The 22,331-nt window shown below is 41.9% G+C and overlaps 2 protein-coding genes and 26 non-coding genes across 29 annotated transcripts in view; 26 read left to right on the top strand and 2 right to left on the bottom strand.

Annotated features, from left to right (window-relative positions):
• The window catches only part of LOC137489764 (uncharacterized), a 173,995-nt gene that overhangs the window by 124,302 nt on the left and 27,362 nt on the right, over positions 1-22,331 (bottom strand). Inside the window, exon 1 of one of the 2 annotated variants that reach the window (XM_073948629.1) lies at positions 19,225-19,751. The exons of the other annotated variant lie outside the window; for it this stretch is intronic. Coding sequence (XP_073804730.1) covers positions 19,225-19,309 — 85 coding nt within the window. The 5' untranslated portion in view covers positions 19,310-19,751. Of the gene's footprint in view, positions 1-19,224; positions 19,752-22,331 lie in introns of those variants that run through there. 2 annotated transcript variants of the gene reach the window in all.
• The window catches only part of LOC141381809 (uncharacterized), a 705,874-nt gene continuing 688,716 nt past the window's right edge, over positions 5,174-22,331 (bottom strand). The window contains exon 2 of the mRNA XM_073948470.1: positions 5,174-5,349. The gene's annotated coding sequence lies outside the window, so the exon portion shown is untranslated. The remainder of the gene's footprint in view (positions 5,350-22,331) is intronic.
• trnas-aga (transfer RNA serine (anticodon AGA)) lies at positions 5,384-5,465 on the top strand. The gene has a single exon. It is a non-coding gene; the product is annotated as a tRNA-Ser (tRNA).
• Positions 6,221-6,293, top strand: trnak-uuu (transfer RNA lysine (anticodon UUU)). Its single transcript has one exon. It is a non-coding gene; the product is annotated as a tRNA-Lys (tRNA).
• Positions 6,412-6,493, top strand: trnas-aga (transfer RNA serine (anticodon AGA)). Its single transcript has one exon. It is a non-coding gene; the product is annotated as a tRNA-Ser (tRNA).
• On the top strand, positions 7,232-7,304 carry trnak-uuu (transfer RNA lysine (anticodon UUU)). The gene has a single exon. It is a non-coding gene; the product is annotated as a tRNA-Lys (tRNA).
• trnak-uuu (transfer RNA lysine (anticodon UUU)) lies at positions 8,248-8,320 on the top strand. The gene has a single exon. It is a non-coding gene; the product is annotated as a tRNA-Lys (tRNA).
• Positions 8,439-8,520, top strand: trnas-aga (transfer RNA serine (anticodon AGA)). The gene has a single exon. It is a non-coding gene; the product is annotated as a tRNA-Ser (tRNA).
• trnak-uuu (transfer RNA lysine (anticodon UUU)) lies at positions 10,292-10,364 on the top strand. The gene has a single exon. It is a non-coding gene; the product is annotated as a tRNA-Lys (tRNA).
• Positions 10,483-10,564, top strand: trnas-aga (transfer RNA serine (anticodon AGA)). Its single transcript has one exon. It is a non-coding gene; the product is annotated as a tRNA-Ser (tRNA).
• trnah-gug (transfer RNA histidin (anticodon GUG)) lies at positions 10,742-10,813 on the top strand. The gene has a single exon. It is a non-coding gene; the product is annotated as a tRNA-His (tRNA).
• trnak-uuu (transfer RNA lysine (anticodon UUU)) lies at positions 11,323-11,395 on the top strand. The gene has a single exon. It is a non-coding gene; the product is annotated as a tRNA-Lys (tRNA).
• On the top strand, positions 11,514-11,595 carry trnas-aga (transfer RNA serine (anticodon AGA)). The gene has a single exon. It is a non-coding gene; the product is annotated as a tRNA-Ser (tRNA).
• Positions 12,341-12,413, top strand: trnak-uuu (transfer RNA lysine (anticodon UUU)). Its single transcript has one exon. It is a non-coding gene; the product is annotated as a tRNA-Lys (tRNA).
• trnas-aga (transfer RNA serine (anticodon AGA)) lies at positions 12,532-12,613 on the top strand. Its single transcript has one exon. It is a non-coding gene; the product is annotated as a tRNA-Ser (tRNA).
• Positions 12,791-12,862, top strand: trnah-gug (transfer RNA histidin (anticodon GUG)). The gene has a single exon. It is a non-coding gene; the product is annotated as a tRNA-His (tRNA).
• trnak-uuu (transfer RNA lysine (anticodon UUU)) lies at positions 13,372-13,444 on the top strand. The gene has a single exon. It is a non-coding gene; the product is annotated as a tRNA-Lys (tRNA).
• trnas-aga (transfer RNA serine (anticodon AGA)) lies at positions 13,563-13,644 on the top strand. The gene has a single exon. It is a non-coding gene; the product is annotated as a tRNA-Ser (tRNA).
• trnak-uuu (transfer RNA lysine (anticodon UUU)) lies at positions 14,390-14,462 on the top strand. Its single transcript has one exon. It is a non-coding gene; the product is annotated as a tRNA-Lys (tRNA).
• Positions 14,581-14,662, top strand: trnas-aga (transfer RNA serine (anticodon AGA)). Its single transcript has one exon. It is a non-coding gene; the product is annotated as a tRNA-Ser (tRNA).
• trnah-gug (transfer RNA histidin (anticodon GUG)) lies at positions 14,840-14,911 on the top strand. Its single transcript has one exon. It is a non-coding gene; the product is annotated as a tRNA-His (tRNA).
• trnak-uuu (transfer RNA lysine (anticodon UUU)) lies at positions 15,421-15,493 on the top strand. The gene has a single exon. It is a non-coding gene; the product is annotated as a tRNA-Lys (tRNA).
• On the top strand, positions 15,612-15,693 carry trnas-aga (transfer RNA serine (anticodon AGA)). The gene has a single exon. It is a non-coding gene; the product is annotated as a tRNA-Ser (tRNA).
• On the top strand, positions 16,447-16,519 carry trnak-uuu (transfer RNA lysine (anticodon UUU)). Its single transcript has one exon. It is a non-coding gene; the product is annotated as a tRNA-Lys (tRNA).
• trnas-aga (transfer RNA serine (anticodon AGA)) lies at positions 16,638-16,719 on the top strand. The gene has a single exon. It is a non-coding gene; the product is annotated as a tRNA-Ser (tRNA).
• trnak-uuu (transfer RNA lysine (anticodon UUU)) lies at positions 17,463-17,535 on the top strand. Its single transcript has one exon. It is a non-coding gene; the product is annotated as a tRNA-Lys (tRNA).
• Positions 17,654-17,735, top strand: trnas-aga (transfer RNA serine (anticodon AGA)). The gene has a single exon. It is a non-coding gene; the product is annotated as a tRNA-Ser (tRNA).
• On the top strand, positions 17,913-17,984 carry trnah-gug (transfer RNA histidin (anticodon GUG)). Its single transcript has one exon. It is a non-coding gene; the product is annotated as a tRNA-His (tRNA).

Below are 22,331 nucleotides of genomic sequence, written 5' to 3'. Positions count from 1 at the left end.
GTGGACCACTCCCTGCAAGAGGGACAAATATGTTTTCACGGCTTCTTGGTCTAAATGTATGACTACAGAAAACATGTAACAAGAAAGGACTAAATTTCATCGACAACTTCAATCTCTTCTGGAACCAAAGACAGCTGTTTACATCAGACGGCCTTCATCCAAACAAGCAAGGTGCTAAAGGACAATATTTTTTTCTCCCTCAATCATCTATCAGCTGTGTATGCCACTGAACTGAATTGCACACACACACCTAGCAAATGTCCGGATGACCACAGGACTTCAAATCAGCTCCTCAGTGGACTTGTGGCTGACGAATCACCCAAGGACAGTGATAATGCCACGCAGCCAAAACACCCAATGTTGATAGAGACACTATCAGTTGCCCTCTGCTCAACACAGGCAGACTGTGACGCATCAGAACAGCATCAAGTCTCGTCACTCAAAAATGATCCTCAGGAAAACATATTTCTGCAGACAGAATCTCCACATGCACAGCCTCTGTCACCAGACACGTTCTCATTGTCACAATGTTCACCACTCTTGGGATTTTCAAAAAAGATGGAGGAACTGGTGTATGCTGGAATTAAACTTTCACACTCCATTGCCGCAAGCCCCCAGTTACCAACCAAAAAGCGGCCTGCTCCACAAACACCTGGAAGAGCCCTCCGATTTTTGCCACACCGCCAGGGCCCAAACAACAACACCCCATCTTCAGCTGGTGAACACAAGAGCTCTCACTGATGTGTGTCAGGGGCCTGCTTAGATAACAGTGTCTTTATCAAATGTTTTCAGAACAAGCAGGAACCCAGTGTGTCTGTAGCTTTCTCTAAGCAGATATGTGTTGTGTTAAGTGACAGAAAACCAAAGACTTCATCAGGCTGTATAGCAAATCATTCAAATCTGGTGTCTATTAAATGTAGATCTGAGACTTCTGTAGTGAAAACAGCTAAAACTGTTAAGTTAGCACTTTTAAACATCAGATCGCTCAACAATAAGTCTCTTTTAGTCAATGATTTTATCAACACAAACTGCCTTGATTTTATGCTTTTAAATGAAACTTGGCTAGATGACAGCTGTAGCGCAGCAGTTCTGAATGAAGCAGCTCCTTTAAACTTTGATTTTTTGAGTGTTTGCAGAGTTAATAGGAGAGGTGGAGGCATCGCTGCCCATTTTAAAGATGTTTATGAATGTAAACAAGTGTCATTTGGTGACTATTTGTCTTTTGAATATCTGAGTATAGCACTAAAAGGGTCTCCACGCATCTTACTGATCATTATCTACAGACCTCCAAAATATTCTCCAGCTTTTATTGAGGATTTTACAGAGCTGTTATCAATAGTAACCTCTGAATTTGATTATTTTAGTATTGCTGGGGATTTTAATATTCATATAGATAATCCAGAAATCAATGCTGTAAAAGAACTGATGACTGTTTTTAACACTTTTGATCTGACTCAGCATGTTCAAGGACACACAATCGTGGACACACTCTTGATCTACTTATAACTAAGGGTTTACACATTTCATCGACTGTTGTTAAGGATGTTGCACTATCTGATCATTTCTGTATCTTCTTTGATATATTGATCACTCCAGCTATTAAAGACAGATCTGTCTCTGTCAGAAAGAGATGCATAAATGAGAACACTAGTGAGCAGTTTATGAAGGCCATATCGCTAGCACCGAGCATATCTGCAGATTCTGTTGATTCTCTCCTTGATTTGTTTAACTCTAAAATTAAGATTATAGATGATGTCGCTCCTGTTAAAGTCAAGAAGATATCCATTATAATATCTATAAAGACAGTCTTCATGCCTTTAATATGGAACTAAACACTGCTAGACAGACTTTCTTTTCAAGCCTTATAAACAGCAACTTAAATAATGCTCGAACACTCTTTGCAACGATAGAGAGACTCACAAACCCCCCCAGTCGGATTCCAAGTGAGCTCCTCTCTGAAAGCAAATGTAATGAGTTTGCTCATTTCTTCACTGATAAGATCAATAATATCAGAAAGGCAATCAGCTCATCCAATCAGTCAAGTTGTGTCGATATCAAACAAGCTCAGCCACAACTTAAGAAATCAGACATTATGTCTGATTTCATGGCAATTAACGGCAAAATCTTAGAAGAAATTGTGCAAGTTATGAAAACATCAACCTGCAGTCTTGACACGCTCCCCACATCATTCTTCAAAACGGTGTTTACCTGTTTAGAAATGGATCTCCTAAAAGTGGTAAATAGGGTTGGGCATCTAAGCTATAATGCCGATCCGATACGCATCTCGATACAAAGAATACGATCCGATATATTAGCGATACATTTGTGACATATTGCGATGCAACACGATACGATTCACACCCATATCACGATACGATGCGATATTTCAGCACTAACTTATTAGATCAAGTTTATGAGATGATGTGAAAGAGGATGCTGTGCCATTGAATGAGTTTGATTATTTATTAACCAAGCAAAACCAAGACTTTTTTTTACAAACTGGCTTTTCTCTCAGAGCCAGAGTGTCAGTTTACAGTAGAGGGCCATTTTAGAACATATAGCACATATTATTTAAGTATTTTCAAGATAAACAGAATGTATAAGTGCAATATATATTAAAAAAATATGTATATATTTGCACTCTTTCAACATAAATAAATGTAGCATTGCACAACAAGAATTGTGATTTAACTTTTCAACTATGAAAACAAGTTTTACAAAGATATATTTTGCCACTGATTATTCAAAACTTAAGGTGGTGAACTAGCAGTGTTATGCTGCGTTGAAACATCACTGTCACTGTAAACAACAGGCTAATAAAAATATAACAAACCAGCAATCTTCTTGCTGTGAGGTGGTCAAACTACCCACTGTGCCACTGTGACACCCAATTATTTTTATCATTATTATTATTAATATTATTATTATTATAATTAAATAAAAATTAACAGGAGGAGGTGTATAAAACCTTCGTTCTCCGTGACACTAGGCTGAATATCTTTGCAGATGAACAATGCAATAGCATTCGTTATTGGCGTAGAGCGAGCAGAACTGTTGTGCATGGAAAAAAAAAACTTTCAATGCTTTTCTCACCACTTTTGGAGCTGGTTGAAGCAGTGCGAAAGCCGGGGATGCAGAAACACTGGAAGATGCTTTCACAACAACACCGTGGCGCCGCTTCAAGTGAGATATCAGATTAGTCATACTGCCCGCGTATTTTACAGATGCGCGGCACATTTTGCAAATTGCATCTGTCCTGTCATGTCGTCCATCCTTAAATCCATAATGTTGCTTGCCATACTTTAGATTTAAAACTCAGTGGGGAATAAAATGTTTGTTTTGCTTCTCGCGCTTTCTGAGGGCGCTCCACTAGCTTCATCCGCACACCTGATACACTGAGTTGTAGTGTGTGCACATCCGCAAATCCGTTGCTAAGGCTTACTTTATGTAGGTCGATTAAATTATGCGCCAAAAACAGGTTGACAACACTTGTTAATAAATAAAAAATACATTCTATATTAAAAATATAAGCTGTATCTCGGAAAAATCGATGCATCTCGCAAAAACCGATGCATCTCGATTTGCTTCCAAAATTTCATTCATCCTCTGCTGCTCAACCGATGCACTCGCATCGTGAACGCGCATAACCGCGTATCGATACATATCGGTTAATCTTCCCATCCCTAGTGGTAAATGCTTCACTTCTATCAGGGATTTTTCCAACCTCACTTAAAACTGCAGTTGTTAAACCCCTCTTGAAGAAGAGCAACCTGGATAACACCCTATTGAGCAATTACAGGCCAATCTCAAATCACCCTTTCATTGGCAAAATCATTGAAAAAGTTGTTTTTAACCAAGTTAACAAGTTCTTAAACTTCAGGGGGTGTTTAGACAATTTTTAATCTGGTTCCAGAGCACATCACAGTACAGAGAGCGCTCTTATAAAGATAATCAATGATATACGCCTAAATACAGATTCAGGTAAAATAACAGTGCTGGTATTGTTGGATCTCAGTGCTGCATTTGACACTGTCGATCACAGCATACTTCTGGATAGGCTGGAAAACTGGGTTGGGCTATCTAGCACGGTCCTCAAATGGTTTGGATCTTACCTTGAAGGTAGAGGTTACCATTTCAGTATAGGTGACCATAGGTCGAGGTGGACACCCATGACGTGTGGAGTCCCACAAGGCTCGATTCTGGCACTTCTCCTGTTCAACCTTTACATGCTTCCTCTAAGCCAAATAATGAGAAAAAAACAAATCTCCTACCACAGCTATGCTGATGACACTCAGATCTACCTAGCCTTACTGCCTAATGACTACAGCCCTATTGACACCCTCTACCAGTGCATTGATGAAATGAGCAATTGGATGTGCCAAAACTTTCTTCAGTTAAACAAATAGAAAACTGAAATCATTGTGTTTGGAAACAAAGATGCGGTTCTCAAGGTAAATGCGTACCTTGGCACCAAAGGTCAAACGACAGAAAAATAAGGTCAAGAATCTTGGTGTGACTCTTGAGTCAGATCTGAGTTTCAACAGTCATGTCAAAGCAGTCAGTAAATCAGCACACTATCATCTCAAAAATATTGCAAGAATCAGATGCTTTGTTTCCAGTGAAGACTTAGAGAAACTTGTTCATGCTTTTATCAGCAGCAGGGTGGATTACTGTAATGGACCCCTCACTGGCCTTTCCAAAAAGACAGTCAGACAGTTGCAGCTCATCCAGAATGCTGCAGCCAGAATTCTGACCAGAAGCAGGAAATCAGAGCACATCACACCTGTCCTCAGGTCTTTACACTGGCTGCCAGTTACATTCAGAATAGATTTTAAAGTATTATTACTGGTCTATAAATCACTAAATGGCCAAGGACCTCAATACATTACAGATATGCTCACTGACTACAAACCTAACAGATCACTCAGATCTTTAGGATCATATAAACTAGAAGTTCCAAGAGTTCAGTCAAAGCAGGGTGAATCTGCCTTCAGCCACTATGCCCCTCGCTGCTGGAATCAGCTTCCAGAAATGATCAGATGTGCACCAACATTAGGCACATTCAAATCAGAACTGAAAACACATCTGTTTAACTGTGCCTTTACTGAATGAGCACTGTGCTGCGTCCGACAGATCGCACTATTATGTTTTTCGTTTTCTTTTTCATTCTTTTATAACCTATTTTAACTCATTTTAATTTGTTTTTATCTGTTTTTAATAATTTTTATTGTCTGCATTTTATGTTCCTAAACTTGTCTTTTTTATTCCTGTTTATGTAAATCACTTTGAATTGCCACTGTGTATGAAATGTGCTATATAAATAAACTTGCCTTGCCTTGCCTTGCCTTACTAGGCATGAAGAAATGGCAGTACAGGCAGTCTTGTGGTCGTGGCCGAGTGGTTAAGGCGAAGGACTAGAAGTCCATTGGGGCCTCCCCGTGCGGGTTTGAATCCTGCCGACTACGTCCTCCCCCTTTTTAAAAATGCAGCAGTCATTAATTGTTTGCATTTCCATTGTTTCTTGGGAAAAGCGTTGTGCTGGTAGGAGAAGAAAAAACAACAGTTGTCACTGAAGAGTAAGGGGCTTATCACAGGCAGGAACATACCACACACGTGTTACAACGGCTGTCTTGTAGCTCGCTGTGATCGTATAGTGGTTAGTACTCTGCCTTTTGGCTGCAGCAACCCTGGTTTGAATCTGGGTCACGGCAGGTTTTTCAAAGTGACCTTAGTGTTGCACTCTGTGTTGCCATCAGTTATCTCCAGCCTTCTTTTAGTGCAGGCTGTGCTAATGGCACGTTCTGAATGTTTACGTTTCCTAAAGTGTGGAAGACTAGGGATATGATATAAGAGAAATAGGATCTTTGATGCCAGCATGCTGTGTAGATAAATACTGATCAAGTCACGCTTCTAAGGCATGAAAGGAATCTTTTCAATTGTTGAGTGTCCATTCATTGCCACAACAGCAGAAAGACATTCTGCAGTTATCATTGATCTATTTAATGTCTCCTACATGACATGGAGTCCAAACTATTGTGTTGTACTGATGTCTACACCTACAACAACCATAAACCGAACCTCAAAGTAACCTGTCGTGTTTTAGCAACATCCACACCAACCATAAGCTTAAAACCCCATCACACGGTAAACTTTAGTGTACTGTAAAGGTCTGCGCCGACCACAACCCAAACCTTGCCTACTCGTAAAATACTGTTGACGAGCCCGGATAGCTCAGTCGGTAGAGCATCAGACTTTTAATCTGAGGGTCCAGGGTTCAAGTCCCTGTTCGGGCGTGTGATGCTCATTTTGTGGAGCCACAGCTTTTGCCGTTGAGCTATCGCTTGATGAAAGTTTCATCTGGATGCACAATATGTGTACTAGGTATGAAGAAATGGCAGTACAGGCAGTCTTGTAGTCATGGCCGAGTGGTTAAGGCGATGGACTAGAAATCCATTGGGGTCTCCCCGCGCATGTTCGAATCCTGCCGACTACGTTCTTCCCTTTTTTAAAAATGCAGCAGTCATCAATTGTTTGCATTTCCGTTGTTTCTTGGGAAAAGCGTTGTGCTGGTAGGAGAAGAAAAACAACAGTTGTCACTGAAGAGAAAGGGGCTTATCACAGGGAGGAACATACCACACAAGGGTCACAACGGCTGTCTCGTACCTCGCCATGATCTTATAGTGGTTAGCACTCTGCGTTGTGGCCGCAGCAACTCCGGGTCACGGCAGGCTTTTCAAGGTGACATTGGCGTCGCACTCTGTGTTGCCATCCGTAATCGCCAGCCACCTTTTAGTGCAGGCTGTCCTAATGGCACGTCCTGAATGTTTACGTTTCCTAAAGTGTGGAAGACTAGGGATTCGATATGAGAAACAAGATCTTTGATGTCAGCATGCTGTGTAGATAAGTACTGATCAAGTCACGCTTCTAAGGCATGGAAGGAATCTTTTCAATTGTTGAGTGTCCATTGCCACAACAGCAGAAAGACATTCTGCAGTTATCATTGATCTATTTAATGTCCCCTACATGACATGGAGTCCAAACTATTGTGTTTTACTGATGTCTACACCTACAACAACCATAAACCCAACCTCAAAGTAACCTGTCGTGTTTTAGCAACATCCACACCAACCGTAAGCTTAAAACCCCATCTCATGGTAAACTTTAGTGTACTGTAAAGGTCTGCGCCGACCACAACGCTAAACCTTGCCTACTCGTAAAACACTGTTGAACAGCCCGGATAGCTCAGTCGGTAGAGCATCAGACTTTTAATCTGAGGGTCCAGGGTTCAAGTCCCTGTTCGGGCGTGTGATGCTCATTTTGTGGAGCCACAGCTTTTGCCGTTGAGCTCTCGCTTGATGAAAGTTTCATCTGGATGCACAATATGTGTACTAGGCATAAAGAAATGGCAGTACAGGCAGTCTTGTAGTCGTGGCCGAATGGTTAAGGCGATGGACTAGAATTCCATTCGGGTCTCCCCGCTCAGCTTTGAATCCTGCTGACTACGTCCTCCCCCTTTTTAAAATTGCAGCAGTCATCAATTGTTTGCATTTTCATTGTTTCTTGGGAAAAGCGTTGTGCTGGTAGGAGGAGAAAAACAACAGTGTTCACACTGAAGAGAAAGGGGCTTATCACAGGGAGGAACATACCACACAAGGGTCACAACGGCTGTCTCATACCTTGCCGTGATCTTATAGTGGTTAGTACTCTGCGTTGTGGCCGCAGCAACTCCGGGTCACGGCAGGCTTTTCAAGGTGACATTGGCGTCACACTCTGTGTTGCCATCCGTAATCGCCAGCCACCTTTTAGTGCAGGCTGTCCTAATGGCACGTCCTGAATGTTTACGTTTCCTAAAGTGTGGAAGACTAGGGATTCGATATGAGAAACAAGATCTTTGATGTCAGCATGCTGTGTAGATAAGTACTGATCAAGTCACGTTTCAAAGGCATGGAAGGAATCTTTTCAATTGTTGAGTGTCCATTCATTGCCTCAACAGCAGAAAGACATTCTGCAGTTATCATTGATCTATTTAATGTCTCCTACATGACATGAAGTCCAAACTATTGTGTTGTACTGATGTCTACACCTAGAAAAACCATAAACCCAACCTCAAAGTAACCTGTCGTGTTTTAGCAACCTCCACACCAACCATAAGCTTAAAACCCCATCTCACGGTAAACTTTAGTGTACTGTAAAGGTCTGCGCCGACCACAACCCAAACCTTGCCTTCCTGTAAATTACTGTTGTGGAGCCCGGATAGCTCAGTCAGTAGAGCATCAGACTTTTAATCTGAGGGTCCAGGGTTCAAGTCCCTGTTTGGGCGTGTGACGCTCATTCTGTGGAGCCACAGTTTTTGCCGTTGAGCTATCGCTTGATGAAAGTTTCATCTGGATGCACAATATGTGTACTAGGCATAAAGAAATGGCAGTACAGGCAGTCTTGTAGTCGTGGCCGAGTGGTTAAGGCGATGGACTAGAAATCCATTGGGGTCACCCCGCGCAGGTTCGAATCCTGCCGACTAAGTCGTCCCCCTTTTTAAAATTGCAGCAGTCGTCAATTGTTTGCATTTCCATTGTTTCTTGGGAAAAGCGTTGTGCTGGTAGGAGGAGAAAAACAACAGAGTGTTCTCACTGAAGAGAAAGGGGCTTATCACACGGAGGAACATACCACACATAGGTCACAACGGCTGTTTCATAGCTCGCTGTGATCGTATAGTGGTTAGTACACTGTGTTGTGGCTGCAGCAACCCCGGTTCGAATCCGGGTCATGGCAGGTTTTTCAAGGTGACATTGGTGTTGCACTCTGTGTTGCCATCCGTTATCTCCAGCCTTCTTTTAGTGCAGGCTGTGCTAACGGCACGTCCTGAATGTTTACGTTTCCTAAAGTGTGGAAGACTAGGGATTCGATATGAGAAACAAGATCTTTGATGTCAGCATGCTGTGTAGATAAGTACTGATCAAGTCACGCTTCTAAGGCATGGAAGGAATCTTTTCAATTGTTGAGTGTCCATTGCCACAACAGCAGAAAGACATTCTGCAGTTATCATTGATCTATTTAATGTCCCCTACATGACATGGAGTCCAAACTATTGTGTTTTACTGATGTCTACACCTACAACAACCATAAACCCAACCTCAAAGTAACCTGTCGTGTTTTAGCAACATCCATACCAACCGTAAGCTTAAAACCCCATCTCATGGTAAACTTTAGTGTACAGTAAAGGTCTGCGCCGACCACAACGCTAAACCTTGCCTACTCGTAAAATACTGTTGAAGAGCCAGGATAGCTCAGTCGGTAGAGCATCAGACTTTTAATCTAAGGGTCCTGGGTTCAAGTCCCTGTTCGGGCGAGTGATGCTCATTTTGTGGAGCCACAGCTTTTGCCGTTGAGCTATCGCTTGATGAAAGTTTCATCTGGATGCACAATATGTGTACTAGGCATGAAGAAATGGCAGTACAGGCAGTCTTGTAGTCGTGGCCGAGTGGTTAAGGCGATGGACTAGAATTCCATTCGGGTCTCCCCGCTCAGCTTTGAATCCTGCTGACTACGTCCTCCCCCTTTTTAAAATTGCAGCAGTCATCAATTGTTTGCATTTCCATTGTTTCTTGGGAAAAGCGTTGTGCTGGTAGGAGGAGAAAAACAACAGAGTGTTTTCACTGAAGAGAAAGGGGCTTATCACAGGGAGGAACATACCACACAAGGGTCACAACGGCTGTCTCGTACCTCGCCGTGATCTTATAGTGGTTAGTACTCTGCGTTGTGGCCGCAGCAACTCCGGGTCACGGCAGGCTTTTCAAGGTGACATTGGCGTCACACTCTGTGTTGCCATCCATCATCGCCAGCCACCTTTTAGTGCAGGCTGTCCTAATGGCACGTCCTGAATGTTTACGTTTCCTAAAGTGTGGAAGACTAGGGATTCGATATGAGAAACAAGATCTTTGATGTCAGCATGCTGTGTAGATAAGTACTGATCAAGTCACGTTTCAAAGGCATGGAAGGAATCTTTTCAATTGTTGAGTGTCCATTCATTGCCTCAACAGCAGAAAGACATTCTGCAGTTATCATTGATCTATTTAATGTCTCCTACATGACATGAAGTCCAAACTATTGTGTTGTACTGATGTCTACACCTAGAAAAACCATAAACCCAACCTCAAAGTAACCTGTCGTGTTTTAGCAACCTCCACACCAACCATAAGCTTAAAACCCCATCTCACGGTAAACTTTAGTGTACTGTAAAGGTCTGCGCCGACCACAACCCAAACCTTGCCTTCCTGTAAATTACTGTTGTGGAGCCCGGATAGCTCAGTCAGTAGAGCATCAGACTTTTAATCTGAGGGTCCAGGGTTCAAGTCCCTGTTTGGGCGTGTGACGCTCATTCTGTGGAGCCACAGTTTTTGCCGTTGAGCTATCGCTTGATGAAAGTTTCATCTGGATGCACAATATGTGTACTAGGCATAAAGAAATGGCAGTACAGGCAGTCTTGTAGTCGTGGCCGAGTGGTTAAAGCGATGGACTAGAAATCCATTGGGGTCACCCCGCGCAGGTTCGAATCCTGCCGACTAAGTCGTCCCCCTTTTTAAAATTGCAGCAGTCGTCAATTGTTTGCATTTCCATTGTTTCTTGGGAAAAGCGTTGTGCTGGTAGGAGGAGAAAAACAACAGAGTGTTCTCACTGAAGAGAAAGGGGCTTATCACACGGAGGAACATACCACACATAGATCACAACGGCTGTTTCATAGCTCGCCGTGATCGTATAGTGGTTAGTACTCTGCGTTGTGGCCGCAGCAACCCCGGTTCGAATCCGGGTCACGGCAGGTTTTTCAAGGTGACATTGGTGTCGCACTCTGTGTTGCCATCCGTTATCTCCAACCTTCTTTTAGTGCAGGCTGTGCTTATGGCACGTCCTAAATGTTTACGTTTTCTAAAGTGTGGAAGACTAGGGATATGATATAAGAGAAATAGGATCTTTGATGCCAGCATGCTGTGTAGATAAGTACTGATCAAGTCACGCTTCTAAGGCATGGAAGGAATCTTTTCAATTGTTGAGTGTCCATTCATTGCCACAACAGCAGAAAGACATTCTGCAGTTATCATTGATCTATTTAATGTCTCCTACATGGCATGAAGTCCAAACTATTGTGTTGTACTGATGTCTACACCTACAAAAACCATAAACCCAACCTCAAAGTAACCTGTCGTGTTTTAGCAACCTCCACACCAACCATAAGCTTAAAACCCCATCTCACGGTAAACTTTAGTGTACTGTAAAGGTCTGCGCCGACCACAACCCAAACCTTGCCTACTTGTAAATTACTGTTGTGGAGCCCGGATAGCTCAGTCGGTAGAGCATCAGACTTTTAATCTGAGGGTCCAGGGTTCAAGTCCCTGTTCGGGCGTGTGATGCTCATTTTGTGGAGCCACAGCTTTTGCTGTTGAGCTATCGCTTGATGAAAGTTTCATCTGGATGCACAATATGTGTACTAGGCATAAAGAAATGGCAGTACAGTCAGTCTTGTAGTCGTGGCCGAGTGGTTAAGGTGATGGACTAGAAATCCATTGGGGTCTCCCAGCGCAGGTTCGAATCCTGCCGACTACGTTCTCCCCCTTTTTAAAATTGCAGCAGTCGTCAATTGTTTGCATTTCCATTGTTTCTTGGGAAAAGCGTTGTGCTGGTAGGAGGAGAAAAACAACAGAGTGTTTTCACTGAAGAGAAAGGGGCTTATCACAGGGAGGAACATACCACACAAGGGTCACAACGGCTGTCTCGTACCTCGCCGTGATCTTATAGTGGTTAGTACTCTGCGTTGTGGCCGCAGCAACTCCGGGTCACGGCAGGCTTTTCAAGGTGACATTGGCGTCACACTCTGTGTTGCCATCCGTCATCGCCAGCCACCTTTTAGTGCAGGCTGTCCTAATGGCACGTCCTGAATGTTTACGTTTCCTAAAGTGTGGAAGACTAGGGATTCGATATGAGAAACAAGATCTTTGATGTCAGCATGCTGTGTAGATAAGTACTGATCAAGTCACGTTTCAAAGGCATGGAAGGAATCTTTTCAATTGTTGAGTGTCCATTCATTGCCTCAACAGCAGAAAGACATTCTGCAGTTATCATTGATCTATTTAATGTCTCCTACATGACATGAAGTCCAAACTATTGTGTTGTACTGATGTCTACACCTAGAAAAACCATAAACCCAACCTCAAAGTAACCTGTCGTGTTTTAGCAACCTCCACACTAACCATAAGCTTAAAACCCCATCTCACGGTAAACTTTAGTGTACTGTAAAGGTCTGCGCCGACCACAACCCAAACCTTGCCTTCCTGTAAATTACTGTTGTGGAGCCCGGATAGCTCAGTCAGTAGAGCATCAGACTTTTAATCTGAGGGTCCAGGGTTCAAGTCCCTGTTTGGGCGTGTGACGCTCATTCTGTGGAGCCACAGTTTTTGCCGTTGAGCTATCGCTTGATGAAAGTTTCATCTGGATGCACAATATGTGTACTAGGCATAAAGAAATGGCAGTACAGGCAGTCTTGTAGTCGTGGCCGAGTGGTTAAGGCGATGGACTAGAAATCCATTGGGGTCACCCCGCGCAGGTTCGAATCCTGCCGACTAAGTCGTCCCCCTTTTTAAAATTGCAGCAGTCGTCAATTGTTTGCATTTCCATTGTTTCTTGGGAAAAGCGTTGTGCTGGTAGGAGGAGAAAAACAACAGAGTGTTCTCACTGAAGAGAAAGGGGCTTATCACACGGAGGAACATACCACACATAGATCACAACGGCTGTTTCATAGCTCGCCGTGATCGTATAGTGGTTAGTACTCTGCGTTGTGGCCGCAGCAACCCCGGTTCGAATCCGGGTCACGGCAGGTTTTTCAAGGTGACATTGGTGTCGCACTCTGTGTTGCCATCCGTTATCTCCAACCTTCTTTTAGTGCAGGCTGTGCTTATGGCACGTCCTAAATGTTTACGTTTTCTAAAGTGTGGAAGACTAGGGATATGATATAAGAGAAATAGGATCTTTGATGCCAGCATGCTGTGTAGATAAGTACTGATCAAGTCACGCTTCTAAGGCATGGAAGGAATCTTTTCAATTGTTGAGTGTCCATTCATTGCCACAACAGCAGAAAGACATTCTGCAGTTATCATTGATCTATTTAATGTCTCCTACATGGCATGAAGTCCAAACTATTGTGTTGTACTGATGTCTACACCTACAAAAACCATAAACCCAACCTCAAAGTAACCTGTCGTGTTTTAGCAACCTCCACACCAACCATAAGCTTAAAACCCCATCTCACGGTAAACTTTAGTGTACTGTAAAGGTCTGCGCCGACCACAACCCAAACCTTGCCTACTTGTAAATTACTGTTGTGGAGCCCGGATAGCTCAGTCGGTAGAGCATCAGACTTTTAATCTGAGGGTCCAGGGTTCAAGTCCCTGTTCGGGCGTGTGATGCTCATTTTGTGGAGCCACAGCTTTTGCTGTTGAGCTATCGCTTGATGAAAGTTTCATCTGGATGCACAATATGTGTACTAGGCATAAAGAAATGGCAGTACAGTCAGTCTTGTAGTCGTGGCCGAGTGGTTAAGGCGATGGACTAGAAATCCATTGGGGTCTCCCAGCGCAGGTTCGAATCCTGCCGACTACGTTCTCCCCCTTTTTAAAATTGCAGCAGTCGTCAATTGTTTGCATTTCCATTGTTTCTTGGGAAAAGCGTTGTGCTGGTAGGAGGAGAAAAACAACAGAGTGTTTTCACTGAAGAGAAAGGGGCTTATCACAGGGAGGAACATACCACACAAGGGTCACAACGGCTGTCTCGTACCTCGCCGTGATCTTATAGTGGTTAGTACTCTGCGTTGTGGCCGCAGCAACTCCGGGTCACGGCAGGCTTTTCAAGGTGACATTGGCGTCACACTCTGTGTTGCCATCCGTCATCGCCAGCCACCTTTTAGTGCAGGCTGTCCTAATGGCACGTCCTGAATGTTTACGTTTCCTAAAGTGTGGAAGACTAGGGATTCGATATGAGAAACAAGATCTTTGATGTCAGCATGCTGTGTAGATAAGTACTGATCAAGTCACGTTTCAAAGGCATGGAAGGAATCTTTTCAATTGTTGAGTGTCCATTCATTGCCTCAACAGCAGAAAGACATTCTGCAGTTATCATTGATCTATTTAATGTCTCCTACATGACATGAAGTCCAAACTATTGTGTTGTACTGATGTCTACACCTAGAAAAACCATAAACCCAACCTCAAAGTAACCTGTCGTGTTTTAGCAACCTCCACACCAACCATAAGCTTAAAACCCCATCTCACGGTAAACTTTAGTGTACTGTAAAGGTCTGCGCCGACCACAACCCAAACCTTGCCTTCCTGTAAATTACTGTTGTGGAGCCCGGATAGCTCAGTCAGTAGAGCATCAGACTTTTAATCTGAGGGTCCAGGGTTCAAGTCCCTGTTTGGGCGTGTGACGCTCATTCTGTGGAGCCACAGTTTTTGCCGTTGAGCTATCGCTTGATGAAAGTTTCATCTGGATGCACAATATGTGTACTAGGCATAAAGAAATGGCAGTACAGGCAGTCTTGTAGTCGTGGCCGAGTGGTTAAGGCGATGGACTAGAAATCCATTGGGGTCACCCCGCGCAGGTTCGAATCCTGCCGACTAAGTCGTCCCCCTTTTTAAAATTGCAGCAGTCGTCAATTGTTTGCATTTCCATTGTTTCTTGGGAAAAGCGTTGTGCTGGTAGGAGGAGAAAAACAACAGAGTGTTCTCACTGAAGAGAAAGGGGCTTATCACACGGAGGAACATACCACACATAGATCACAACGGCTGTTTCATAGCTCGCCGTGATCGTATAGTGGTTAGTACTCTGCGTTGTGGCCGCAGCAACCCCGGTTCGAATCCGGGTCACGGCAGGTTTTTCAAGGTGACATTGGTGTCGCACTCTGTGTTGCCATCCGTTATCTCCAACCTTCTTTTAGTGCAGGCTGTGCTTATGGCACGTCCTAAATGTTTACGTTTTCTAAAGTGTGGAAGACTAGGGATATGATATAAGAGAAATAGGATCTTTGATGCCAGCATGCTGTGTAGATAAGTACTGATCAAGTCACGCTTCTAAGGCATGGAAGGAATCTTTTCAATTGTTGAGTGTCCATTCATTGCCACAACAGCAGAAAGACATTCTGCAGTTATCATTGATCTATTTAATGTCTCCTACATGGCATGAAGTCCAAACTATTGTGTTGTACTGATGTCTACACCTACAAAAACCATAAACCCAACCTCAAAGTAACCTGTCGTGTTTTAGCAACCTCCACACCAACCATAAGCTTAAAACCCCATCTCACGGTAAACTTTAGTGTACTGTAAAGGTCTGCGCCGACCACAACCCAAACCTTGCCTACTTGTAAATTACTGTTGTGGAGCCCGGATAGCTCAGTCGGTAGAGCATCAGACTTTTAATCTGAGGGTCCAGGGTTCAAGTCCCTGTTCGGGCGTGTGATGCTCATTTTGTGGAGCCACAGCTTTTGCTGTTGAGCTATCGCTTGATGAAAGTTTCATCTGGATGCACAATATGTGTACTAGGCATAAAGAAATGGCAGTACAGTCAGTCTTGTAGTCGTGGCCGAGTGGTTAAGGCGATGGACTAGAAATCCATTGGGGTCTCCCAGCGCAGGTTCGAATCCTGCCGACTACGTTCTCCCCCTTTTTAAAATTGCAGCAGTCGTCAATTGTTTGCATTTCCATTGTTTCTTGGGAAAAGCGTTGTGCTGGTAGGAGGAGAAAAACAACAGAGTGTTCTCACTGAAGAGAAAGGGGCTTATCACAGGGAGGAACATACCACACATAGGTCACAACGGCTGTTTCATAGCTCGCTGTGATCGTATAGTGGTTAGTACACTGTGTTGTGGCTGCAGCAACCCCGGTTCGAATCGGGGTCATGGCAGGTTTTTCAAGGTGACATTGGTGTTGCACTCTGTGTTGCCATCCGTTATCTCCAGCCTTCTATTAGTGCAGGCTGTGCTAACGGCACGTCCTGAATGTTTACGTTTCCTAAAGTGTGGAAGACTAGGGATTCGATATGAGAAACAAGATCTTTGATGTCAGCATGCTGTGTAGATAAGTACTGATCAAGTCACGCTTCTAAGGCATGGAAGGAATCTTTTCAATTGTTGAGTGTCCATTGCCACAACAGCAGAAAGACATTCTGCAGTTATCATTGATCTATTTAATGTCCCCTACATGACATGGAGTCCAAACTATTGTGTTTTACTGATGTCTACACCTACAACAACCATAAACCCAACCTCAAAGTAACCTGTCGTGTTTTAGCAACATCCACACCAACCGTAAGCTTAAAACCCCATCTCATGGTAAACTTTAGTGTACAGTAAAGGTCTGCGCCGACCACAACGCTAAACCTTGCCTACTCGTAAAATACTGTTGAAGAGCCAGGATAGCTCAGTCGGTAGAGCATCAGACTTTTAATCTGAGGGTCCAGGGTTCAAGTCCCTGTTCGGGTGAGTGATGCTCATTTTGTGGAGCCACAGCTTTTGCTGTTGAGCTATCGCTTGATGAAAGTTACATCTGGATGCACAATATGTGTACTAGGCATGAAGAAATGGCAGTACAGGCAGTCTTGTAGTCGTGGCCGAGTGGTTAAGGCGATGGACTAGAATTCCATTCGGGTCTCCCCGCTCAGGTTTGAATCCTGCTGACTACGTCCTCCCCCTTTTTAAAATTGCAGCAGTCATCAATTGTTTGCATTTCCATTGTTTCTTGGGAAAAGCGTTGTGCTGGTAGGAGGAGAAAAACAACAGTGTTCACACTGAAGAGAAAGGGGCTTATCACAGGGAGGAACATACCACACAAGGGTCACAACGGCTGTCTCGTACCTCGCCGTGATCTTATAGTGGTTAGTACTCTGCGTTGTGGCCGCAGCAACTCCGGGTCACGGCAGGCTTTTCAAGGTGACATTGGCGTCACACTCTGTGTTGCCATCCGTAATCGCCAGCCACCTTTTAGTGCAGGCTGTCCTAATGGCACGTCCTGAATGTTTACGTTTCCTAAAGTGTGGAAGACTAGGGATTCGATATGAGAAACAAGATCTTTAATGTCAGCATGCTGTGTAGATAAGTACTGATCAAGTCACGTTTCAAAGGCATGGAAGGAATCTTTTCAATTGTTGAGTGTCCATTCATTGCCTCAACAGCAGAAAGACATTCTGCAGTTATCATTGATCTATTTAATGTCTCCTACATGACATGAAGTCCAAACTATTGTGTTGTACTGATGTCTACACCTACAAAAACCATAAACCCAACCTCAAAGTAACCTGTCGTGTTTTAGCAACCTCCACACCAACCATAAGCTTAAAACCCCATCTCACGGTAAACTTTAGTGTACTGTAAAGGTCTGCGCCGACCACAACCCAAACCTTGCCTTCCTGTAAATTACTGTTGTGGAGCCCGGATAGCTCAGTCGGTAGAGCATCAGACTTTTAATCTGAGGGTCCAGGGTTCAAGTCCCTGTTTGGGCGTGTGACGCTCATTCTGTGGAGCCACAGTTTTTGCCGTTGAGCTATCGCTTGATGAAAGTTTCATCTGGATGCACAATATGTGTACTAGGCATAAAGAAATGGCAGTACAGGCAGTCTTGTAGTCGTGGCCGAGTGGTTAAGGCGATGGACTAGAAATCCATTGGGGTCTCCCCGCGCAGGTTCGAATCCTGCCGATTACGTCCTCCCCCTTTTTAAAATTGCAGCAGTCGTCAATTGTTTGCATTTCCATTGTTTCTTGGGAAAAGCGTTGTGCTGGTAGGAGGAGAAAAACAACAGAGTGTTCTCACTGAAGAGAAAGGGGCTTATCACAGGGAGGAACATACCACACATAGATCACAACGGCTGTTTCATAGCTCGCCGTGATCGTATAGTGGTTAGTACTCTGCGTTGTGGCCGCAGCAACCCCGGTTCGAATCCGGGTCACGGCAGGTTTTTCAAGGTGACATTGGTGTCGCACTCTGTGTTGCCATCCGTTATCTCCAGCCTTCTTTTAGTGCAGGCTGTGCTAATGGCACGTCCTGAATGTTTACGTTTCTTAAAGTGTGGAAGACTAGGGATATGATATAAGAGAAATAGGATCTTTGATGCCAGCATGCTGTGTAGATAAGTACTGATCAAGTCACGCTTCTAAGGCATGGAAGGAATCTTTTCAATTGTTGAGTGTCCATTCATTGCCACAACAGCAGAAAGACATTCTGCAGTTATCATTGATCTATTTAATGTCTCCTACATGACATGAAGTCCAAACTAATCGTATAGTGGTTAGTACTCTGCGTTGTGGCCGCAGCAACCCCGGTTCGAATTCTGTGTAGCAACAAGTAAGCTTTACTTGTATCCATAAACTTTTTTTCCTAAGTAAACTTTCTTTAAAATTAATAAATAAATAAATGAACAAATGCTTTAAACGTTTTAAAACCTATAATAAACAAAATATATGCACAACAATCTGTCTAGGTCGATGTCCTCAGCAGTAATGGAGCACGTTTAAACAAATGTTATTGTAAGTAAATATTTAAACCATTATGATAAATAGAGTTAAAAAGACCTTTTTGAATGAAAAGTTTTATTGAGATGGGTTGTTGGTGATTGTAGATTGAAAATTTAGATTTTGGAATTTAAGGCACCGCAGAAACCCTGTTTAAAAGCAATAGCCCCGGTAATTAGCTATTATAATGATGTAATTCTAACTCAGATACTATCTGTGAGAACTAGTAACAACTACTAGAAACAAGTTTAAACCCATAAAGAAGTTGATGAAAAAATTGTGATCAACGTGACATATGCAAATGAAAAGTAAAAGTCAACACTATCACCGTAATAGCAGATATCTTCTATGAGAATACTGTAGGTCAAATATCGTCAGCTCATTTGAACTTTAATTTATTGTTTTTGTTTATTTTATATAGCGCCAGTGCTCAAGGACGCTTTACCAACAGCAGTAGAACAAGAAAAACAATAACCTTAAAAAGGTAGAGAAAATGGGAGACTAATAATACATTAAAAGAATGACAAAAGACACGAGAGCAAGTGACAAAAGAAACTCATTCCTGTCTTTCAATGACTGCTTTTGTGCGTTTAGGAGAACTAGGCAGCACACTCAGGGCTGCAAGATGGATTTAATTTAGTAGCCTATTCTTAATATTAAAATATATCAGTATGAAAACCAACCTGTTTGTTCCTGCAGATCTTCCTGTTTGACTGTGAATGTCTCTTCAATCTTCACATCTTCACTCTCCTCTTTAATAAACGCCATCTTTACAACAGTGTGGAGATCAGTCGCTTCAGCAGGGTTTTTTTTTCTCTGTGTTTGGACACTTAATCCAGTTCAAAATGAACAAAACAATGAACAGAAACAAAATAATTTCTCTTCAACACTTGCTTCAATGGTTTCTTTATTTGAGAGTAATTAACAAAAAGAAATCAGGTGAAACATTTAATTTAAACACTTATTATACACTTTTCTGTTGTTTTATTCAAACAACAGCCTTCAGTTACTGAGAATAAAATAGTACTACTAAAATACTAAAATAGTTGTATAAAGGGTTAAAATAATATTTCCAACAGCAGGAACATAATATAGCATCGTATAAAAAACTTAAAACTTTAGAACTTTAACTTTAAATCAGTTTATATCTGTAAACGTTTTAAAACAAACCTTTCTCCAGTTGAATCACAGCGACGAGGCGGCGCTGCCTGATGACGTCACGCGCCACGGCAAAATAAAAGTCTTTTTTGTTTAACTTTTTTGCCACAATCTGTTGCAGTCATGACTTATTGATACATTTCTCCCATGGTTTTCACTTTACACTTTGTCTGCTCTCTCTCTCACAAACCTTAAATCTAAACATTTTCTTAACTTTTTTTAATCCACTTTATAATGACTTGTATGTCTACAACAAATTACTTTCCTATTAATATCTGAGTCCAAATCTCATCCTCATAATTATGACCTCTTCTATTTCTACAACTTCATAGGCCTATATAGGGTTTCTTTTTTCACATGAATTGTTGTCTCTTATTATCTGTGTTCCACGTTTCCTGCCATTCTTTAGCAATATCTGTAGTAATATTTAATTTACCTTTACTTACATAAGCATTAAAAGAGGTAGTTCTCATAAAAATTACAATTCTGTCATTTACTCATCGTCTACTAATTTCAAAACTGTTTCTGCTGAATGCAAATAAAGAGAATACAGGGGCAAAAAACAGCCACTGTATGGTTCAACAGTTCCTGTGGACTTGGGGGAAACCAGAGCACCTGGAGGAAACTCATGCGAACATGGGGAGAACACACAAACAAAAATGTCAACTGACCCAGCTGAGGCTCAAACCAACAACCTTCTTACTGTGAGACGATCAGTGCTACCTACTGCACCACTGTGATGCCTCACATGTATAATTATTTGAGGTATTAAACTGGTATTGGATAAGAACTTCGCTTACAAATAGTTGTTATTTTTAAAATGTGTGAAAAAGCACCATTCAGATGTAGCGACTGTATTGATCTGGGCAATCAAGCATGTATTGTTATAGACACTATGCTAAGAGATGTTAGGCAGCTCCTGTTCATGTAATATGTTCATGTAATAGTCTATCAAGTTGGTATTGGCATGAACAGCTATACCTGTCAACGGGTTTCTTATATGTTAAACGGTCCTATTCAGTTAATGATCAGGCAGCTATTACTAAAGATGACCGCACACAATGATGAGCCATTTATTTAAATGACTATGTGACGCAGATATTTAAAATTCATTGTTGCAAACAAGTTACAGGAGTAAGTGCAGTTGTTGTTGTATGTGATGTTCACCACTGTAATTACACCATAGTGAAAAAAGAAGTCTGAGAAATGCTGTAGTTGGTGTAGGTAGAGCAGGTTAATCACGTTAAAAGTTATGCATTGTGTAGATATGAAAGTGAACTCTTGTCGTTGAGTTATTCTGTATAAACTGCCTATACAATAAATTTACTAGTGATGTAATATATTTTCTAATTATAAATATTTAGATTCATCACAGTATGTGATCGCTTTACTGTGTTAAAAGGAAAAGGTTTTGTCAGAGTATCTTATATATGCTTCTGTGAATGTCTATGCATATTTGTGTGCACAAACACAAGTAATAAATAGAGAGAAAAACATCTTTAATACATACCAGGTGAATAAGAGGCTTTCGGGAAAGCTGAGCTGCTCACACATGTTCTGTTCAACTAAAAAACAAAGGAAAGAAAACAAAATTGGCACAGAAACAAGTTACATTTTGATAGTTACAATTTATAAACATAAAGTGTTGACAGTCTTCCAGAAGCCAGTAATGAGCAGCATGTGCTTTAAGATAAATAAAGGACTCTAAACTCACATAAAGAACAAGTTTAGTAATAAATAAATGACTAAAACTCTGCTAATAGTTAGCTTATGTCAATATATTGACTGAACTTAACACAAATAAAACCTCAATGTGAAGTTTATAAATTGTTCCTTTCAACGAATGATAATATATCACAGTATAATAGTATACATCTTCTATAACTATTATATAAGTGAATGTAGTTGTGTGTATTGAGACATCGGTATGGATTGAGTTTTCAAAGCTCATTTGCATCTTTACACAAAGACTTCAGCCAAGCAACTCTGAGAAACTTCTACAAAAACAACACATAACTCTTGCATTACCTTTTAACCAGGCTTGGGAAAAAAAATTAAAATGTGTTTCAAATCAAAATACCTCAACATAGGTGTATCAACATTAACTACAAAATGCAGCAGCCACAATAAAAAAAGCTTCAATCAATAGTCCTATAAAACAACAGCAACAAAACAAATGAAGATGGCTAAAGTCAACTTATTTTCCCAATACAACATTATTTCTCTGTAAAAACTGGTTTGTAAAGCAACTGAACCTCTCATCCTCCACAGTAATGTGTCTCCCAGACCCAGACGTCGGCTCTGCATTAGTTAACCACCAGAGGCCGACAAAGCACTTCATAAGCACTTTATCTCTCGTTCCCATAAAAAGAATCCGGCAACAAATTTGGTTTAGAATAAGTTGTCGCGTGCATAATAAATTAAACAAACGCGACATACATGTTTATTGCGTCGGTCTGTCCAGCTTTAAATAGCCTACATTAATGCATTAAAACTGACCCAAATGCATACAATACATGATTTCAATTCATTATAATATAATTTTATTTTTAATAATGAAAACTTTTTTCCCTCTGTGTAAACTGCTGTTTGCTTTTTTTATTGTGGCTTTTTCTAAAACATTTTTTCCCAG

The sequence above is a fragment of the Danio rerio genome, chromosome 4, assembly GCF_049306965.1.
Source record: "Danio rerio strain Tuebingen ecotype United States chromosome 4, GRCz12tu, whole genome shotgun sequence".
Taxonomy (NCBI): domain Eukaryota; kingdom Metazoa; phylum Chordata; class Actinopteri; order Cypriniformes; family Danionidae; genus Danio; species Danio rerio.
This window is presented reverse-complemented; position numbering and strand designations above follow the sequence as displayed.